At 44.1% G+C, this 21,407-nt stretch overlaps 1 protein-coding gene across 1 annotated transcript in view; it reads left to right on the top strand.

The window, feature by feature from the left end:
* Positions 1 to 21,407, top strand: part of LOC120054124 (transient receptor potential cation channel subfamily M member 3-like) — a 175,494-nt gene that overhangs the window by 93,401 nt on the left and 60,686 nt on the right. The window contains exons 7-8 of the mRNA XM_039001536.1: positions 18,687 to 18,861; positions 19,072 to 19,195. Of these exons, the coding sequence (XP_038857464.1) occupies positions 18,687 to 18,861; positions 19,072 to 19,195 (299 nt within the window). The remainder of the gene's footprint in view (positions 1 to 18,686; positions 18,862 to 19,071; positions 19,196 to 21,407) is intronic.

Raw genomic sequence — 21,407 nt, forward strand, 5'->3', positions numbered from 1 at the left:
TCTAGTGGCACAGCTAGTACTGCGATGCAGTGCCTTTGACCACTGCGCCACATGGGAGGCCCTATTCAAGTTTTTAACCTTTATTTAACTAGGCAATTAAGAACAAATTCTTATTTACAATGACGGCCTAAAAGTATTCTATGCTTATGAATAAACTGAAGCAAGAATTTATAGGCAATATTTCCCATTTTGCACAGTATACCTTATGGAAATAGGACTGCTATATCTCATTTTATGACTGCTTCATCCCCTTTTTTCATGTCATTTCTGGCCACAACAGGGAATTGGTGCCCAGTAGGCCTATCCTGTTTGAGTAAACTGATACAATGGCTGCCTTTTCTAATAATGTTGCACTAACGCTCAGGGCCTGTTTCCCGAAAGTTTCTGAAGGCTAAGTTCATCATGGATCTAAAGTTTTTTGGAAACCGGCCCTTTCTGTTTGTACTGTCAGTCATCCAAACTCCTTCATGCCCTCACCTTGCCTAATGACTCCATACATTCCCCTGTGTATAGCTTCACATACCATGTCCTGTTACACTACAAACACTTATGCAATGTGATACTGTATTATTGGTATACACATAAAGGTCCAAATGTTTCATATGTATATAAAAATACAACCCATTTTTGAAAATTTTGTGAGCATTCAACCCTGACCTTTTGACTGCATCAGGGTTGTACTTTTTAAATATCTATTAGATACTGTAGAGTTTATATAGCCCCTGTTTTTACCATCCAGTCAAACAGACAAAGCCATAACCCTAGCCCAGAGGCTGAGATGACACTCACAAATGGCAACTGTGAAGTCAACAGGAAGCAGGAAGAGATGTGCCTTCTTTGTCCAACCTGTCATGTGACCTATGGGCTTCCCTTTGTCATCCTATGCCTGGGCTCATATAAAGGGGGCTGGGGAGGCAAAGGGACGCCCAGTCGTCATAACAGCATCTCAACCGACCATATATAGCGTAATTAACAACATCCTAACACACAGACCATCCTCAACCAACTCACCATCCCCAAATCAAGCAGTATACTGTCCACAAACCATTCCAAACCAGAACAGTAACCATCACTACATTAACAGCATTCAAACTGACCATTCTTAAAATAAACCTTGATTTCTGTCTTTTTCACCCTCATTTAAAGCCTGGATGCATTTAATTAATTAAGTTGTTAGAAAAGCTTACTGCTGGTTTGTTGAGTGACACTGATGGCGTAGTGCTCAAATCAAATCAAATTATATTTGTCACATGCGCCGTAGACCTTACAGTGAAAAGCCCTTAACCAACAATGCCATTTTAAGAAAATAGAGTTAAGAAAATATTTTCTAAATAAACTAAAGTAAAAAAACAAAAAAAACAATAACGAGGCTAACCACCAGGGTAGTGGTGCGCGGGTCAGCTGTTTGTTCACCCGCACCCACCCGCAATTGCTAATAACCCATCCGCAACCGCCCGACTGTATGTGATAAAGTGAATATCTGAGGCCTGCACACAGCCCTAACCTGCAAATATTTGTCATCTTTCGCGGAGCAAAGACGTTTAGGGACTGGAGAGAAAATACAATAAAGCAAAAATGCCCAAATGACATCAGTTTGACCAGTTGTAAGGAAATAGAAAGTAGTGAAAATGACCCAATGTGTTTCTGACAAGGTTTCAGTTCGGCTTCGATGCATATTTTATGTGGTTGAAAAACGATCAGCTTTTATGATGCTTTTATGATGAAGAAAGCACCTCTGCAGATGGTATCTAGCTGAGCATTGCATTCTCTCAAGATGCAGAAAGAAATAAACCATATTTCTCTACTTCTGTTCCCAAGTCCAAATTTTGCCTACATTTGGCGTATCATTTTACTGCAACAAATGCTTAATTGTACAGGAATTATTATTAAGGCTTCGGCCTTAACTTTTTTCTTGGCGTGAAGATATTTCAAGAAGTCCAGGCGATAATAGACTACACTGATAAAACTCCAGCTTGGTTCCCAAGTTTGTAAACTGTACCAAGCTATCTCTGATATAGTGTCACCATAATATTTGAATTGAGAAAGTGTAATCATAATCATTGAGATAGTTTAGCGATCTCAGTAGAAGACGTCCTAACAGAAATGCAATGGTGCATTGGATCAGTCTAAAACTTTGCACATACACTGCTGCCATCTAGTGGCCAAAATCGAAATTGCGCCTGGGCTGGAATAATACGTGATGGTCTTTCTCTTGTATTTCAAAGATGATGGTACAAAAAAACTACAAAAAAATGGTTTGTTTTTTCTTTGTATTTTCTTTTACCAGATCTAATGTGTTATATTCTCCTGCATTAATTTCATATTTCCACAAACTTCAAAGTGTTTCCTTTCAAATGGAATCAAGAATATGCATGTCCTTGCTTCAATGCCTGAGCTACAGGCAGTTAGATTTGGGTATGTCATTTTAGGCGAAAATTGAAAAAAGGAGCGGATCCTTAAGAGGTTTTTAAGCAAACCGGACGGAACGATTTTCTTGTTGTTTTAAGTTACTGATAGCCAGGGGCACAGTCCAACACTCAAAATGGAGTAAAAAGGAGTAAATGTACATGGTTTTGTTTAGGAATGTAGTGAAGTAAAAGTAATAGTTGTCAAAAATATAAATAGTAAAGTAAAGTACAAATACCCCAAAAAACGACTTAAGTAGTACTTTAAAGTATTTTTTACTTAAGTACTTTATGCCACTGCACAAAACGTATAAACAAAAGGATTCACTGTGGAAGTTGATACATGTAGTCCCTTCATATACTGTATAGGCTATGCGCAGCACTTCATTCAATTTATCGAATCAGTTATTGTTTTCTTGCTCAAACCGCGAGCAACACCTGTCAAACTCAGACGTTTCTCTCAAAACACAGGGATGTCGATTCGTATGGGACTAGGGTTATCAGAGGATTTATTCTGGTTAGTCAATGTCCAGATTTCAGTTTCCATTTAACTCATCTAAACAGTAGGCTACACAGTTCCCTTGACATGCCATAGGCCTATTTGAAGTCCCTTCTTGTGACTGTCAAATTCGTATAGCACCTCACAATCATCACACATAACATAACACACACTGCTATCATCCTCTTTTACCACCACTTTTATGGCCCTCCCTTCTCTTTATTTTCAACTCTAGTTTCAGCAGCTTTTGTCTTTTTGAATAAACTTCGACAATGTTCTTTTTGCCTCTGTGGATTGATAAGTTTTTCTGCCATTCCCAAAAGCATGATTAGTTGATTGGCTGTGTATGCTATCTGGCGTGCATACCTTAAAGCCCTAAGGTTTAGGCTTATGGAGTTATATCAGCCTAAAATAATGAATGAAAAACCTCAATTTAAACTACAGAAATTGCACAATAATTATACATTTATGTTTTTTAAGGTATTATTTTTCTTTATTCAACCCGCTCGCCATCCACCTGCCCTTCAGCCACACAATATTTAATGACCCTAAACCTGTCTGCTATGAATCAACCTGCGCATCACTATAGCAGGGTCATATTTATTAGGGCACAACGTAGCAAAACATATTGCAACAGAAAACAAAAATGAGCCTTTCTTATGGGACAAGCTCCAATGGTACCTCCACGTTTCAGACAGTTTGCTTCCATTTTGTGCCCAATGAATACCACCCAGGGTTCTGGAAATTTACCATTTCTTTATTTGATTATCTGTCCATATCAATAAAGATGCACATATTACTGAACAAAAATATAAATGCAACATATGAAGTGTTGGTACCATGTTTCATGAGCTGATTTTAAAAAATCCCAGAACTTTTCCATACTCACAAAAAGCTTATTTCTTTAAAATGTTCTGCACAAATTTGTTTACATCCCTTTTATTGAGCATTTCTCCTTTGCCAAGATAGTCCTTCCACCTGACAGCTGTGGCATGTCAAGAAGCTGATTAAACAACATTATCATTACACAGGTGCACCTTGTGCTGGGGACAATTAAAGGCCACTCTAAAATGTGCAGTTTTGTCACACAACACAATGCCACGGATGTCTCAAGTTTTCATGGAGCATGCAATTGGCATGCTGACTGCAGGAATGTCCACCAGAGCTGTTACCAGATAATTGAATGTTAATTTCTCTACCATAAGTCGCCTCCAATGTCGTTTTAGAGAATTTGGCAGTACATCCAACTGGCCTCATAACCGCAGACTACAAGTAATCACGCCAGCCCAGGACCTCCACATCTAGCTTCTTCACCTGTGGGATCATCTGAAACCAGCCACCCGGACAGCTGATGAAACTGAAAAGTATTTCCATCTGTAATAAAGTCCCTTTGTGGTGGGAAACTAATTCTGATTCGTTTTCTAATTCCGATGCCCTCCCAGGCCCACCAATAGCTGCGCCCCTGCCCAGTCATGTGAAATCCAAAGATTAGGGCCTAATTCATTTATTTCAATTGACTGATTTCCTTATATGCACTGAACCTCAGTAAAATCGTTGAAATTGTTCCATGTTGCGTTTATATTTTTGTTCAATATAAATGTCCCTCTCAGTAGGGTCCTCTGGGATGCGTCATGCCCTGAGGTTTCTCACAAAAATAGAGGATAATGAAATAAGAGGAAAAATCATTTAGTTTGAATGGCCGAATATTGGAATGAAAGTGATACTTAGAAAAATCTGCCCCCAAGGTCCCATTGTACTGTATGTGCAAACCTGTGGTTGGTTACACAATACCTGTCAGGAACATTACTTCAAGACTAGTTCAATCAATATATATTGTCCTGGATATTAGTCATTTTTTACATTGTGTTTTGCGGACACAAGCATGAAACTATGTTAGGTCAGATCTAATGAATAAAATATTCTCCTAACATTTCTCCTATAGCTAAAACTAAAAAATTCATTTTTCAGTGAGTACTCCCTCCCACTCCATATTACATGCGGCTGTGTTGCCTCGTGTGCTATTGTGACTGAGGATCGAAGTGACAGCTTTGCTCCAGCTGAGGGTAACAGAATAAATGGATAAAGACAGGGCTTTGGGTGAAGTGCTGTTTATGGTGGCTGTGGCCAACACAGTCACATGCCAGGTTAGATACATTCCTGTCTCCTCCTGGCACGGTCCGGCAGCAGCTGGAGATATGCCCGAGCAGCTTCCTTCAAAACCAACTGTATCCTCCCATCTCAGCCATTGTCCTTCCCTTCTTCCTCTTGTCCTCGGTCTTTGGTCTTTCTCAGTGATAAAGTATGGATTATTGTTTTCAACATTATGTTACGGAACCAACTAGCCAGCCTACGAATAAGTACATGTTGCAGATTGTCCCTTTAAGATTAGAGAGATCCCTGTATAATTATATACAGGAATAGCCGATAGATCATCTAGCCATGGTCATCCATCCCCCTGTCCTCTAGTCCTCTTAGATCATAGCCATGGTCATCCATCCCCCTGTCCTCTAGTCCTCTTAGATCATAGCCATGGTCATCCATCCCCCTGTCCTCTAGTCCTCTTAGATCATAGCCATGGTCATCCATCCCCCTGTCCTCTAGTCCTCTTAGATCATAGCCATGGTCATCCATCCCCCTGTCCTCTAGTCCTCTTAGATCATAGCCATGGTCATCCATCCCCCTGTCCTCTAGTCCTCTTAGATCATAGCCATGGTCATCCATCCCCCTGTCCTCTAGTCCTCTTAGATCATAGCCATGGTCATCCATACCCCTGTCCTGTAGTCCGCTTGTGGACTCATCCCTTATTTGTGCACTTGTCATATCCCCTTGTCCTCCCCCTTTAAACAACTCATCCTCACACACCCTCGTTCCCATGTGTCCAAGGTCAGACGACTACAGGAATCATTGAAGAACAGTGCTGTCTCTGTTCCCACCAGACTCCCATCTCTCCCCGTGGCAACAACTCAAACAGCCAGGCAAATAGAAGAGTGAGACAGCAGACGGCCTCAGGTGACGGTCATAGCTCTCTGCTGTGTGTGGTAATGCACTAGTCGCCGAGAGGGAAAGGGAATGAGAGAGGTGGAAAGAGAGGCGATGAGGTTACCTTGAGAGGTCTCTTCTGAATAGGAGGATGATAATATACAAGAGGACGGAGAGAGAGAAAGAGGGATCCTTTTCTCTTCATGTAGCCTTCACCTACTCTCTCATCAGCACTAAGGTGTGGGTGGGGGGGCGGGGTTCTCTGTCCGTTTTTAGGTGTGGGGGGGTTATCTATACCATTTTTAATCACAGTCATATGTAAATGATGAGAAATGGCCACTGCAGGAATTGGATTCTAATCAAATGCTATGAAGCCCTGACCTCAGCTGGGACCCACAGGACCAGTGTTTCCGCCACACTAATTTTGCTGTGGCGCGGGGCCAAGGCAAAATCACTGCCACCAGTGAAAAAAATAAGGAACATGAAAAAATATTTCTGCTGAGGCGCACTTTGAAGCTGCTAGAAAAGTCCACATTTACTGTTCCTCTGCATAATGGCCATTTTAGCATGTAAATCTTGGTGCGGCAACTCAACCAATTTGTTTTAGATGCATGCCAGCAACAAAACATATCACTAAACTGCCTTTTTAAAAACCATAGCTGATATGGCTGACTTGCTTAAATAAATATATTTTCTACTGACTCTGTGGATTTGTGTAACTCGATTAGAACCACATCCTTCTTCATTAGTAAGGAATGCCGACATGAATTTTGACTTTTGAACCATACAAAAACATTATTACATTCATGTTCAGTAAATTCATAATGTTTGTTCTTATATCATTAACACTTAGCTGTAAGTATAAGCAAGTGCAGGCAAACAAGCTGTGATGAGGTGGGACTATTTGTTCAGCACTTTCAAAATGGACACCGACATCAATTCAGATAGATGTTAGTTCAGATAAATTCAGCAACATGTTGAGGTCATAACTTTACTATTCTTTAAGGAGAGACAGAGACAGACAGAGAGAGAGAGTTAGCCTACCATGTGAAGTATTTACTAGGCCTATGTGGTCTAAAAAGGAAGGAATATTCAATCACGAGGATCCACTTTTATAGACAATATACCGATGCACAGACAGCGCATTGCACAAACAAAACAACTCTCGCAATATCAAGTGGAATTACATGGGTCTATTACCCTACTGCAATTTTTGTTGAACAAAAAATATATAAAAGAGACTGTCACTGGCAAACATGGTTACAGACTCAACAACATTATATAGTATTTCCTCCTCGTGGAGAAAAGCACATGAGCTAATTATAATACACAAAGTAAGCAAAACAATGAAATGCAGAATTCCAACTTTGCCTAAGATGGTGAATAAGATACTAATGAGATAGACCTATATAAGCGATATATATTAAACAATTGAGATTTACAAACTATGGCATAAGGTATCGATGAGCGGATAGGAGGCAAGCCATAATTTCGATTAAGACATTAGTCGACGTCGTCGATATGCCTATTTGTTCAGCAATTTTGAAATGTACAGCGACAGACTTACAGCATTCTCCCTGTACACCAAGTCAGAACCATAGGATAAATAACGGGGGCATATAAGCTGACAATGAAGTCTTTTACAATATTCAATGATGACATTTCTCTAAAATAGGCTACATGTGCACCTCTAAGTCAGAACAGTAGGCCAAGTTCTGAGGGGTAGAGGGACAAAATTCTTAGGGTGAGACACATGGGCTACTAACAGCTTACTGCACAACATACACTTAGTATTACTTTCTTAGCTAAAGTATACAGTATCTCCCTGGCTTATTACATTTATGCAGCAGTGTACAACTGCTGTTACACTTCCGGCACCGACAGAGATGGCCGCCTCGCTTCGCGTTCCTAGGAAACTATGCAGTATTTTGTTTTTTTATGTGTTATTTCTTACATTGTTACCCCAGGAAATATGAGGTTTTATTACATACAGTCGGGATGAACTATTGGACATAAGAGCAACGTCAACTCACCAACATTACGACCAGGAATATGACTTTCCCGGAGCGGATCCCCTGTTTGGTCCACCACCCAGGACAATGGATCGGATCCCAGCCGGCGACCCAAAATAACGGCCGCAGAAGGGGGAGACAGAGCGGTCTTCTGGTCAGGCTCCGTAGACGGGCACATCGCGCACTGCTCCCGAGCATACTGCTCGCCAATGTTCAGTCTCTTGACAACAAGGTAGACAAAATCAGAGCAAGGGTTGCCTTCCAGAGAGACATCAGAGATTGTAACGTTCTTTCTTTCACGGAAACATGACTCACTCGGGATACGTCATCAGAGTCGGTACAGCCACCCGGTTTCTTCACGCATCGCGCCGACAGAAACAAACATCTTTCTGGTAAGAAGAAGGGCGGGGGTGTATGCCTTATGATTAACGAGACGTGGTGTGATCAGAACAACATACAGGAACTCAAGTCCTTTTGTTCACCTGACCTAGAATTCCTTACAATTAAATGCCGACCGCATTATCTACCAAGAGAATTCTCTTCGATCATAATCACAGTCGTGTATATCCCCCCCAAGCAGACACATCAACGGCGCTGAAAGAACTTCATTTGACTCTATGTAAACTGGAAACCACATATCCTGAGGCTGCATTTATTATTGCTGGGGATTTTAACAAGGCTAATCTGAAAACAAGGCTCCCTAAATTTGATCAGCATATCAAATGCGGGACCCGGGCTGGCAAAACCCTGGATCATTGTTATTCTAACTTCCGCGAAGCATATAAAGCCCTCCCCCGCTCTCCTTTCGGAAAATCTGACCATGACTCCATTTTGTTGCTCCCAGCCTATAGACAGAAACTAAAACAGGAAGCGCCCGTGCTCAGGTCTGTTCAACGCTGGTACGACCAATCGGATTCCAACCTTCAAGATTGCTTCGATCACGTGGACTGGGATATGTTCCGCATTGCGTTGGACAATAACATTGATGAATACGCTGATTCGGTGAGTTTATTAGCAAGTTTATCTGTGATGTTGTACACACAGCGTCTATTAAAACATTCCCCAACCAGAAACTGTGGATTGATGGCAGCATTCGCGCAAAACTGAAAGCGCGAATGCTGCTTTTAATCAGGGCAAGGTGACTGGAAACATGACCGAATACAAACAGTGTAGCTATTCCCTCCGAAAGGCAATCAAACAAGCTAAGCATCAGTATAGAGACAAAGTAGAGTCACAATTCAACGGCTCAGACACGAGAGGTATGTCGCAGGGTCTACAGTCAATCACGGACTACAAAAGGAAAACCAGCCCCGTCACGGACCACGTTGTCTTGCTCCCAGACAAACAAAACAACTTCTTTGTTCACTTTGAGGACAATACAGTGCCACTGACACGGCCCGCTACCAAAACCTGCGGGCTCTCCTTCACTGCAGGCAACGTGAGTAAGACATTTAAACGTGTTAACCCTCGCAAGGCTGCCAGCCCAGACGGCATCCCCAGCCGCTTCCTCAGAGCATGCGCAGACCAGCTGGCTGGTGTGTTTACGCACATATCCAATCAATCCTTATCCCCATCTGCTGTTCCCACATGCTTCAAGAGGGCCACCATTGTTCCTGTTCCCAAGAAAGGGAAGGTAACTGAGCTAAATGACTATCGCCCCGTAGCACTCACTTCCGTCATCATGAAGTGCTTTGAGAGACTAGTCAAGGACCATATCACCTCCACCCTACCTAACACCCTAGACCCACTCCAATTTGCTTACCGCCCCAATAGGTCCACAGACGACGCAATCGCAATCACACTGCACGCTGCCCTAACCCATCTGGACAAGAGGAATACTTATGTAAGAATGCTATAGTCATTTAGTTCAGTTACCTTTGCTTTCTTGGGTACAGGAACAATGGTGGCCATCTTGAAGCATGTGGGGACAGCAGACTTGAATAGGGAGAGATTGAATATGTTAGTAAACACACCAGCCAGCTGGTCTGCGCATGCTCTGAGGACGCGGCTAGGGATGTCGTCTGTGCCGGAAGCCTTGCGTGGGTTAACACATTTAAATGTTTTACTCACGTCGAGAAGGAGAGGCCACAGTTCTTGGTACCGTGCCGCATCGGTGGCACTGTGTTGTACTCAAAGCGGGCCAAGAAGGTTTTTAGCTTGTCTGGAAGCAAGACGTCGGTGTCCGCGACGTGGCTGGTTTTCCTTTTGTAGTCCGTGATTGTCTGTAGACCCTGCCACATACGTCTTGTGTCTGAGCCGTTGAATTGCGACTCCACTTTGTCTCTATACTGATGTTTTGCCTGTTTGATTGCCTTACGGAGAGAATAACTACACTGCCATATTCCCAGTCACCTTGCCATGGTTAAATGCGGTGTTTCGTGCTTTCAGTTTTGCGCGAATGCTGCTATCTATCCACGGTTTCTGGTTAGGGTAGGTTTTAATAGTCATAGTGGGTATAACATTTCCTATACACTTCCTGATAAACTCAGTCACCGTATCAGTATATTCGTCAATGTTATTCTCGGAGGCTACCCTGATCAAAACAATCTTGAAGCGTGGATTCCCATTGGTTAGACCAGTATTGAATAGTCCTTAGCACGGGTACTTCCTGTTTGCGTTTCTGCCTATAGCAGGGGTGTCAAACTCATTCCACGGAGGGCCTAGTGTCTGCAGGTTTTTGGTTTTTCCTTTCAATAAAGCCCTAGACAACCAGGTGTGGGGAGTTCCTAACTAATTAGTGATGTTAATTCATCAATCAAGTACAAGGGAGGAGCGAAAACCCGCAGACACTCGGCCCCCCGTGGAATGAGTTTGACACCTGTGGCCTATAGGAAGGGAGGAGCAAAATGGAGTCGTGAGGGAGGGCGGGTGGGGGAGGGCCTTGTAGGCATCCCGGAAGTTGGAGTAGCAGTGGTCGAGTGTTTTAGCAGCGCGACTACTGCAGTCAGTATTTGGATAGAACTTCAATAACGTTTTCCTCAAATTTGCTTTGTTAAAATCCCCAGTTTACATAAAGTCCAGTGAAGTTCTTTGAGGGCCGTCATGGTATCGGCTTGGGGGGAATATACACGGCTGTGACTATAACCAAAGAAAATTATCTTGGGAGGTAATACAGTCGGCATTTGATTGTGAGGTATTCTAGGTCGGGTTAACTCGCCCTCAGCTCGTCAACTTTTTTATCCAGAGACGGAACATTAGCGAATAATATACTCGGTTCAATTGCCCAGGGGAGTACGAACAAAGGATCCAATTCGGGAAAGTCGTATTCCTGGTCGTAACTAGTCAAAAGATCACATTTGGGATCTGTTTGGTATCTGGCTAATGATTAGCCCAATAGGGTAAATGTAGATAAGCAACTCCATGCTTCAGCCTATTTATTTGCACTTTGCTGCATCAGTTGGGCTACAGGTGACAATGTGTATTGCTAATACCATATCTTATAATATAGACCATGCATAGGCTATGGACCTTGCACAGTCCTTCTACATAAGAAGTCTAGGAGGGACCCCCCATTCAGCCCCCTCCACGACCTTTTCCCCCCACTGCTACACATTTTTCCAGAGGAAACACTGCACAGGACTGATGAGTTATTAGAAGGGAGGGACAGTAGAGGAAGTGATGATTGGAGTGGTTAGAACAGTGGACTCAAACTCAGTTACTGGAGGGACTGGATATTCAACCCAGCACTAACACAACCCATATAACTAATAAACCAATCATGATCTTTAATAGACACCTTCCTTGATTTGTTTCATGTGGTATGCTAGTGCTGGGCTGGAACAAGATCATGCATACTGGCCTGGCAGGTAATTGAGTTTGAGACTACAGGGTTAGGGAGGGGTGAATGAAAGACCGCCTGTCACCTGTCATGGTGGAATTGCAGTGCTTGTTAAAGCGGCAGCGGAGGTGTGGGGATGAGTAGAGAGAGAGAGAGAGAAAGTCGGGGAGAGAATGAGAGAGAGAGAGAGAGAATAGAGAGAGAGAGAATAGAGAGAGAGAGAATGAGAGAGAGAGAGAGAGAGAAAGTCGGGGAGAGAATGAGAGAGAGAGAGAGAGAATAGAGAGAGAGAGAATGAGAGAGAGTGAGAGAGAGAGAGAAAGTCGGGGAGAGAATGAGAGAGAGAGAATGAGAGAGAGAGAGAGAGAGAGAGAGAGAGAGAGAGAGAGAGAGAGAGAGAGAGAGAGAATGCGAGAGAGAGAATGCGAGAGAGTGAGAGAGAGAGCGAGAGAGAGAGAGAGAGAGAGAGAGAGAGAGAGAGAGAGAGAGAGAGATCAGTACTGTCAACTCTGAGACAGCCAGGTAAATCAGTAGGGAAGCTACGGTGACCATGTATTGGGAAGTAGTGAACTACATGTAGTTCAACTAGTAATTTAACTACATTTTGCTTTATCTTGGTGGTAGTTTAAATAAATTCTAATCTAGGAAGTATGTTTAGTACTTAATTACTCTAAGTAATTTTTTTTTGTACAGTAGTGGTGTGGCTAACTATTATAACTTTTTTGCTAAAATAATACATGGGTGAAGTAGGCAATACTTGGCATCAGACCTGCCTAATTATTACTTGAAACATAGTTTTTGTGTTTAATAAACTAAATCCATTTAGCAATTTGTAGTCTATGACATTTCAGATTTACATATGATAATCTTTCACAAAGTAGTTTTTAGTTAAGTACAGTAAACTATATTTTTCTTAAGGGTAGCTTTAGTGAAGTAATTGGTAGCTTGTAAACTATATTTTCAGAGTAGCCCAATATTTGTAATGGGTGTCATTTTGCAGTAGACAATGTCCCACAATCTGGTGTTCTAGCGGTTAGTGCCACCAACTCCACGAACAGCCATACCTGTGTCGGCATGGGTTCAAATTTGTTCTGTAGCCCTTTGACACTCTCACCCATCTTATCCCTATTCCTCTGAAAAGAAAGTGTCCCCCAACCCAACTAATTATCTTATCTCAAATGCAGCGCCTACACAACGCAAAAATAGAAACGAATGGATTATATTCAGAAGAGAACAGAAGAACAAGGAAAGTCAAAGTGTGACAGAGACATAACTAATCGAAATGGAGCGGTGGCGTTGTAGAATCGGCCCTTTACATCTGCCTCTGACCTTCTCTTCTCTACCTTTCATGTCTTAATACTTTCACAGCTCCAATTTGCCAGTCCACTCTGGGGAAATAGGTGCTAGCGAGTGCAGTGTGGATGACGAGGGAAGGCCTAGATGTGTGAAAACGACCCACATAGAGAAACCTCCTCCAGCCATGCTAATGTTTCTCTGGGTGAGTCAACGGCTCCATAATGAGGTCCGTTTAATCATGTTACATGTGTCCCCCTCACAACCCTCCCTCCCTCTCTCCCGGACTAAAGATAGATATTGGGGGCTGGTGAGGCTCGCACTTTTCCTCTCCTCCTCCCCTCTTCCGGGCTGTCTCTCTCTCTCTCTCTCTCTCTCTCTCTCTCTCTCTCTCTCTCTCTCTCTCTCTCTCTCTCTCTCTCTCTCTCTCTCTCGCTCAAGAGCTGTGAGCAGGGGCCATAGACGTCAGAGAGAGAGGGAAGACAGTAGATACATAGAGGTGGGTGTGTGGAGAGTGTTCAAAGAGAGGAAGGGATCGATCTGCTCCAGTTACGAGCCACTCTGACCTATCACTAGTAAAGCCTCCACTAATCTGATACGGAAAACCCCAAAGGATTTCTCTTATATAAACCGGATGATAGTGAACATGTGATTTGTTATCCATTATTGATGGGGTACTGGCATCTGTAATGGAATCTATTCAATGTCCGGTTCTAAATGCCCTGGTGTTATTTCATCAACATGACTGTGGGCTGTTGTGGAAACGTGATCAGAGGGGGTAGTGAAAAACAGTGTGTGCTGACAATGACTCGTCTTGCAAAGCACAACATTCCACTCCATAGACTCGAGAGTAATCTCGTCCAAAAAATGGATTCCATCTCCCCATACAGCTATGGCAGATTAGTTATTTTTTTTAATTATTTAGCATTTGGTCCATTTTGTAAAGCTATTTTCAAATCTTTTCAACCCTACACAGCGAAGAGCACAAAGCTAACTTTTCATCTGTTTCTAATGTGACGTGATTTAAGAATGAATGCTCATTCTGAGGTCCCCACTTTACCTGAGAGACCATAGATATTCATATAATAACAATATAACATGGTCATTTAGCAGACCGCTTTTATCTAAAGCAACTTGAAGAACTGTCAGCATTGCCAGTTACACAAATCTTGCTCTAACCCTCAGACATATGAACTGGCTTTAGGACCACACGTACTGTGAGTGCAGTCTACTCCTGCTCTTTGATTGTGTTGTGCAATGTGGCGTATGCAGGTACCACGCTCTAGTGATGGGCGGGTTGACTCATATCCCTCAGTCCCCGCGGCTATATCCACAGTTGGGTTAGGTTAGGGTCACAAAATATCGTGTGGATGGCGGGTGGGTGTGTTGAGTAAAGAGAAAACAATACCTTAAAAAATCCATAAATGTATCATTCTTGTGCAATTTATATCTATAGGCTACATAGGTTTTTATTTCATTATTTTAGGTTACTTAGCATTGGTGCGTAAGCCTAAGATTCAGGGCCTAACTCTACGTGTACCAAATAGCCTACACACCATTCACCAAATGCTTTTGGGATCAGGCAGAAAAGGTTATTGTCGATCCACTGAGGCAGAAAGGACAGTCGGGATTGAATTCAAAAAGAGAAAAGCTGTGAAATGGAGAGTTGAAAATAAAGAGAAGGGAGTGCCAGAAAAGTCATGTTTGGTGAAGTGGTAAAAGAGGATGATAGCAGTGTGTGTTATGTTATGTGTGATGATTGTGAGGCGCTATACAAATTTGACCGTCTCCCGTCTCAAGACGGGAACTTCAAATAGGCCTATGACACGTTAAGGGAACTGTAGCCTATTGTTCAGATGGGTTATAACCTCTCACATAGCCTTAAAGTTGCAATATTTAACTTTTTGGGCTACTGACAAAATTCACATAGAAATGGGAGTTATAGATCTGTCATTCTCATTGAAAGCAAGTCTAAGATGTGGTAGATCTGTTCTATGTGGCTATTTCTGTGCTTCCCGTTCATACGTTTCACTTTTGCATCTTTTACTTTTGGTTTTGTACACCAGCATCAAACAGCTGAAATCACAATATTTTGGGTTATTGAAAATATATTTCACAGCGGTTCAGGTGGTACAATGATTCTCTACATAAACAGAAATTATGCAAACTATTAAAATGTTAGCAACTAGGAAATGGCGTAGCAATTTCTGCATATTGCACTTTTAATATTAACTCCTGCAGAATTGAGCATTTCTTGCTGGTAAATGATACAACAAATTGTAGGCTACAGTACATTTTGACTCGGGAACAGAAGTGGAGAAATATGAGTTATTTCTTTCAGCATCTTGAGGGAATGCGAATGCGCAGTTAGATACCATATGTAGAGGTGCTATATTTATCAGTGTCATAAAAGCTGATATTATTTCAACCATATAAGTTATGCATCCAAGCTGTACTGAAATCTTATCCGAAACATTTTGGGTCATTTTCTCACTGCTTTCTATTTCCTTACAACTGGTCAAACTGATGTCATTTGGACATTTTGCACAGAAAATCTTTCCTGTTTTCTTTAGAGTTATTGCATTTTCTCCCCGGTCCCTGACATCTTTTCTCCACAAAAGAAGTAGAGATGAGAGAAAACTTTCCCAATGTCAACTAGATTGAAGCATTCAATTTTATAACTTGCACTTAATGTGGGAAAAACGAAATATGTTGTTCTCAAATTCTCGCAAAAAATAAATTAAAATCAGATGGACTACATATGTATTAATTAAATGGTTGTCCCATCGATCGGGTTTCCGCCTAGAAATATCTGGGCTTTTAGATTGACAAGGATTTAGCATAAAACAAAAACATACTGATGAGCTAGTTAAAAAGCTATAGTAAGATTTAAAATGGGCTTCTTTTTTTAGAAATAGATCTTGCTTCTCCCTTAACAGCAGGAAGCAGATTGTACAGTCAACTTTTCTGCCAGTACTTGACTATGGTGAAACAATTTACCAGAATGCAGCAGCCACTGCTTTTAAACCTTTGGATACTGTCTACCATAGCGCCCTTCGCTTTATCACATGTGACAGTTTTAATACTCATCACTGCATCCTGTATCAAAAGGTTGGCTTGTCCTCATTGAATTCCCGTAGATCACTTCACTATTCCCTCTTTGTTTACAAAGCTCTACTATACAAGCTTCTGACTTACCTTCGTTGTTGAAGTATAAAAACACGAGTTACCAAACCCGTTCACAGAGCTGGTTAACTCGAGGTTCCTTGGGTCTCTACCGAATTAGGTAAATCTGCTTTTAGTTTTAATGCGCCTCACTGCTGGAACAATTTATAGAACTCATTACAATTAGACGTTCTGGTGCCGCTCGGGCAGTTTAGAGTGTTGAGTGAGGACCTAGTAGCAGAGGAATGTAACTGTTTTTGTTAAATGTTGTTTTCTATTGATTGCTGTTTTATTTTACATTCTATTATGAGGGCACAAGGTGAGACCCAGATGCAGACACAGGAGGCAGAAGGTTAGAGTCCAAGATATTTATTAACAATCCAAAAGGGGTAGGCAAGAGAATGGTCGTGGACAGGCAAAAGGTCAAAACCAGGTCAGAGTTCCAGAGGTACAGAATGGCAGGCAGACTTGAGGTCAGGGCAGGCAGAATGGCCAGGCAGGCAGAAATTGAGTCCAGAAAAACAGGCAAAGGTCAAAACCGGGAGGACTAGTAAAAGAGAATAGAAAAGCAGGCGCACGGGAAAAACACACTGGTTGACTTGAACATACAAGACGAACTGGCACAGAGAGACAGGAAACACAGGGATAAATACACTGGGAAAAATAAGCGACACCTGTAGGGGGTGGAGACAATCACAAGGACAGGTGAAACAGATCAGGGCATGAAACTATTGGTTGTTGTGTTGCTGTGATCAGGACGCCTTGGGAATGAGACCCTGGTCTAATTGGGTTTTCCCTAAATAAATAAATAATTCATTCATTATATTGTTTTATGACATCATTCTGGTGAGGAAGGGTTTATTTAGTCTTCTAGGGCCACATATAGTAACAGAAGAGAAGCTGCGTGTATCTAATTATAGACAAGTTGACTTACAAATAGCCTCCCTAAAGGTCGGAAATTATAAGCAGAAGCATTTCTAAATCTCTTGACTGTAGCTCATCTTCTATATTAGCGGGTTAGGGTCGTGTGCTGGCCTCAGAGTTTCACTTTATCAAGTATATTGGGGTGGTTGCGGATGGGTTATTAGCAATTGCAGACGGGTGCGGGTGAACAAACACCTGACCCGCACTCACCACTACCATGCGCTCTCTTTCTCTCTGTCTAGCCAATTAGCAACGACACAGCTGTGCTTTCCCTTCCTCATCTGCACGTTGGCGTCTTTCAATTGGAGCGTAATCCTTCAGGTTCTGGAGATGACCGCCAAAGCTCAGCAGTCATTATTGTGACACATGCAGAGGTGAAGACTAACAGAAGAAGTCAAGTAAAACCGATTTGAAAAGAGAAGACTATCGCTCCTCTGTTCTTATTCTCCTCTGTCTGACAGTGTGCTGGTGTTCTGGGCTTTGACGTAGACGAGCCCCTAAAATAGGTCCTTCTTTATGTAACTGTGCCTGTAGCAAGCGAGACACAATGATGGCACGTGTGTGAGCGGCCCTGAGTCGTTGGCCCACCTTTCCCCAGTGAAATTATGAAGGCTAGGATGGGAGGGAGGATCTGGCTTTTAAATTTGAGTCAAAACACTGATGGGTGGCAGCCAAATGAGAGATAGAGAGAGAGAGAGAGTGATAGAGAGGGAGAGAGAGAGAGAGAGAGAGTGACAGAGAGGGAGAAAGAGAGGGAGAGAGAGTGACAGAGAGGGAGAAAGAGAGGGAGAGAGAGTGACAGAGAGGGAGAAAGAGAGAGCGAGAGAGAGAGAGAGAGAGGGGGGGGAGAGAGAGAGAGAGTGACAGAGAGAGAAAGGGGGGGACAGAGAGAGAGAGTGACAGAGAGAGGGAGAGAGAGTGACAGAGTGACAGAGAGAGAGAGGGGGAGAGAGAATGAGAGAGTGACAGAGAGAGAGAGAGTAAGAGTGGGTGGGAGTGGGAGAGAGAGAGAGACAGTGACGGAGAGTGGGTTGGAGCGAGAGAAAGAGAGTGGGAGACAGAGAGACAGAAAGAGAGAAGCAGTGACAAAGGAACTGGGCGTCCTTGTGGGGGTTTGGTTCTGTAGGGCTGCATCCTTTCTCTTTCCAGGTCCATTATCCCAGGCAGGCCTGTGTGTGAGCACCAGAACCCACCTGTTAATTACCTCTAATGACTGTTAATAGCTTCTGATTAGCCAGCATGAGGCTGTCCCTCTGTGCAGCAGGAGGGTGCTCGCTCCAGGGCTTCTATGCGGCTCAGTGCGGATCTGTGCTTTCGTTAATTTCTCAGAAAAACCCAGCGAAATAGGAAACTCTCTCAGAATCAAGACACACCAGTGTGCTGCCAACTGCCGACTATTTTTAACACGTGTGTCCCAGATTTGTCAGTTGGTAGCAGTTCTATTTTTATTGAGAGGTGAGATGTAGGGGCACTTGTTGAATCGGGGAACAGCACGCAACATGGACCCCGTTGAAATGTTGTCAGTCACACCTCTCTCTCCCCCCCCCCCCTCTCTCTCTCTCTCTCCCTCTCTCTCTCTTGCTCTCTCTCTACCCCCCGTCCTCTGCCCTTCCTCTCCCCTCTCTCTGTAGGTATTGGTCAGGGAGTGCCGGTGGTGGCTCTGATAGTGGAGGGGGGTCCTAATGTAATCTCCATCGTGTTGGAGTACCTGAGGGACACTCCGCCTGTCCCCGTGGTGGTGTGTGACGGGAGCGGGCGTGCCTCAGACATCCTGGCATTTGGACACAAGTACTCCGAGGAGGGAGGGTACGTGTCATATATCAGATACACAGGTTTGCTACTGTATTGCCGGGGATGCATTCCAAAAATCTGTATAGTAAGATGCATTTTTAGTGTTTCCCAAATACAGTCCTAATACTTATGCTAAATACTTATGCTAAACGTAAATCTGAATTAAAGTTTTGGCTCCAGGTCTCTTTTACACTTCTCCTTCTCCCTATCCCTCCTTCTCATCAGGATCATAAATGAGACTCTGAGGGACCAGTTGCTGGTGACCATACAGAAGACATTCACGTACAGCCGGACCCAAGCCCAACACCTCTTCATCATCCTCATGGAATGCATGAAGAAGAAGGAGTTGGTGAGTGTTCACACTTGCTCCCGGGTCACCATGGAAACATATACCGGCTGTCTCTGTTCTCTTTTCATGTCTCATCCCTCAATGTATTTATTATTTATCATCACCTGAACCTGTGTAAAGTCTCAAGCACCAGTGTGATGGGGATTATTAAGGAGAGCAGGAGGAAGCAGGAGGAAAACCCCTTTAGCTCCTACCCCCTATACCCTACCCCCTACACTGTCCAGAAACAACCCCCTACCCCCTACCCCCTACACTGTTCAGAAACAACACCCTACCCCCTACACTGTCCAGAAACAACCCCCCTACACCCTACACTGTCCAGAAACACCCCCCCTACCCCCCTACCCCCTACACTGTCCAGAAACAACCCCCCTACCCCCCTACCCCCTACACTGTCCAGAAAAAAAAACCTACCCCCTACACTGTCCAGAAACAACCCCCCCTACCCCATACACTGTCCAGAAACAACCCCCTACACTGTCCAGAAACAACCCCCTACCCCCTACACTGTCCAGAAACAACTCCCCTACCCCCTACACTGTCCATAAACAACCCCCTACCCCCTACACTGTCCAGAAACAACCCCCTACCCCTACACTGTCCAGAAACAACCCCCCTACCCCCTACACTGTCCAGAAACAACCCCCCTACCCCCTACACTGTCCAGAAACAACCCCCTACACTGTCCAGAAACAACCCCTACCCCCTACACTGTCCAGAAACAACCCTCTACCCCCTACACTGTCCAGAAACAACCCCCTACCCCCTACACTGTCCAGAAACAACTCCCTACCCCCTACACCCTACCCCCTACACTGTCCAGAAACACCCCCCCCTACCCCCTACACTGTCCAGAAACAACCCCCCTACCCCTACACTGTCCAGAAACAACCCCCTACACTGTCCAGAAACAACCCTCTACCCTGTACACCCTACACTGTCCAGAAACAACCCCCTACACCCTACACTGTCCAGAAACAACCCCCTACCCCCTACACTGTCCAGAAACAACCCTCTACCCTCCACCCCCTACACTGTCCAGAAACAACCCCCCTACCCCCTACACTGTCCAGAAACAACCCTCTACCCCCTACACCCTACCCCCTACACTGTCCAGAAACAACACCCTACCCCCTACACTGTCCAGAAACAACCCTCTACCCCCTACACTGTCCAGAAACAACCCCCCTACCCCCTACACCCTACACTGTCCAGAAACAACCCCCCTACCCCCCTACCCCCTACACTGTCCAGAAACAACTCCCCCACCCCCTACACTGTCCAGAAACAACCCCCTACCCCCTACACCCTATCCCCTACACTGTCCAGAAACCCATCCCCCTACACTGTCCAGAAACAACCCCCCTACCCCCTACACTGTCCAGAAACAACCCCCTACCCCCTACACTGTCCAGAAACAACCCTCTACCCCCTACACTGTCCAGAAACAACCCCCCTACCCCCTACACCCTACACTGTCCAGAAACAACCCCCCTACCCCCTACCCCCTACACTGTCCAGAAACAACCCCCTACCCCCTACACTGTCCATAAACAAACCCCTACCCCCTACACTGCCCAGAAATAACCCCCTACCCCTACACTGTCCAGAAACAACCCCCCTACTCCCTACACTGTCCAGAACCAACCCCCCTACCCCCTACACTGTCCAGAAACAACCCCCTACACTGTCCAGAAACAACCCCACTACCCCCTACACTGTCCAGAAACAACCCCCCTACCCCCTACACTGTCCAGAACCAACCCCCCTACCCCCTACACTGTCCAGAAACAACCCCCTACACTGTCCAGAAACAACCCCCCTACCCCCTACACTGTCCAGAAAAAAAACCCTACACTGTCCAGAAACAACCCTCTACCCTCTACACCCTACACTGTCCAGAAACAACCCCCCTACCCCCATACACTGTCCAGAAACAACCCCTTACCCCTACACTGTCCAGAAATACCCCCTACACCCTACACTGTCCAGAAACAACCCCCTACACTGTCCAGAAACAACCCCCCTACCCCCTACACTGTCCAGAAACAACCCCCCCTACCCCTACACTGTCCAGAAACAACCCCCTACACTGTCCAGAAACAACCCCCTACCCCCTACACTGTCCAGAAACAACTCCCCTACCCCCTACACTGTCCATAAACAACCCCCTACCCCCTACACTGTCCAGAAACAACCCCCTACCCCTACA

Source organism: Salvelinus namaycush, chromosome 1, assembly GCF_016432855.1.
Source record: "Salvelinus namaycush isolate Seneca chromosome 1, SaNama_1.0, whole genome shotgun sequence".
NCBI classification, from domain to species: domain Eukaryota; kingdom Metazoa; phylum Chordata; class Actinopteri; order Salmoniformes; family Salmonidae; genus Salvelinus; species Salvelinus namaycush.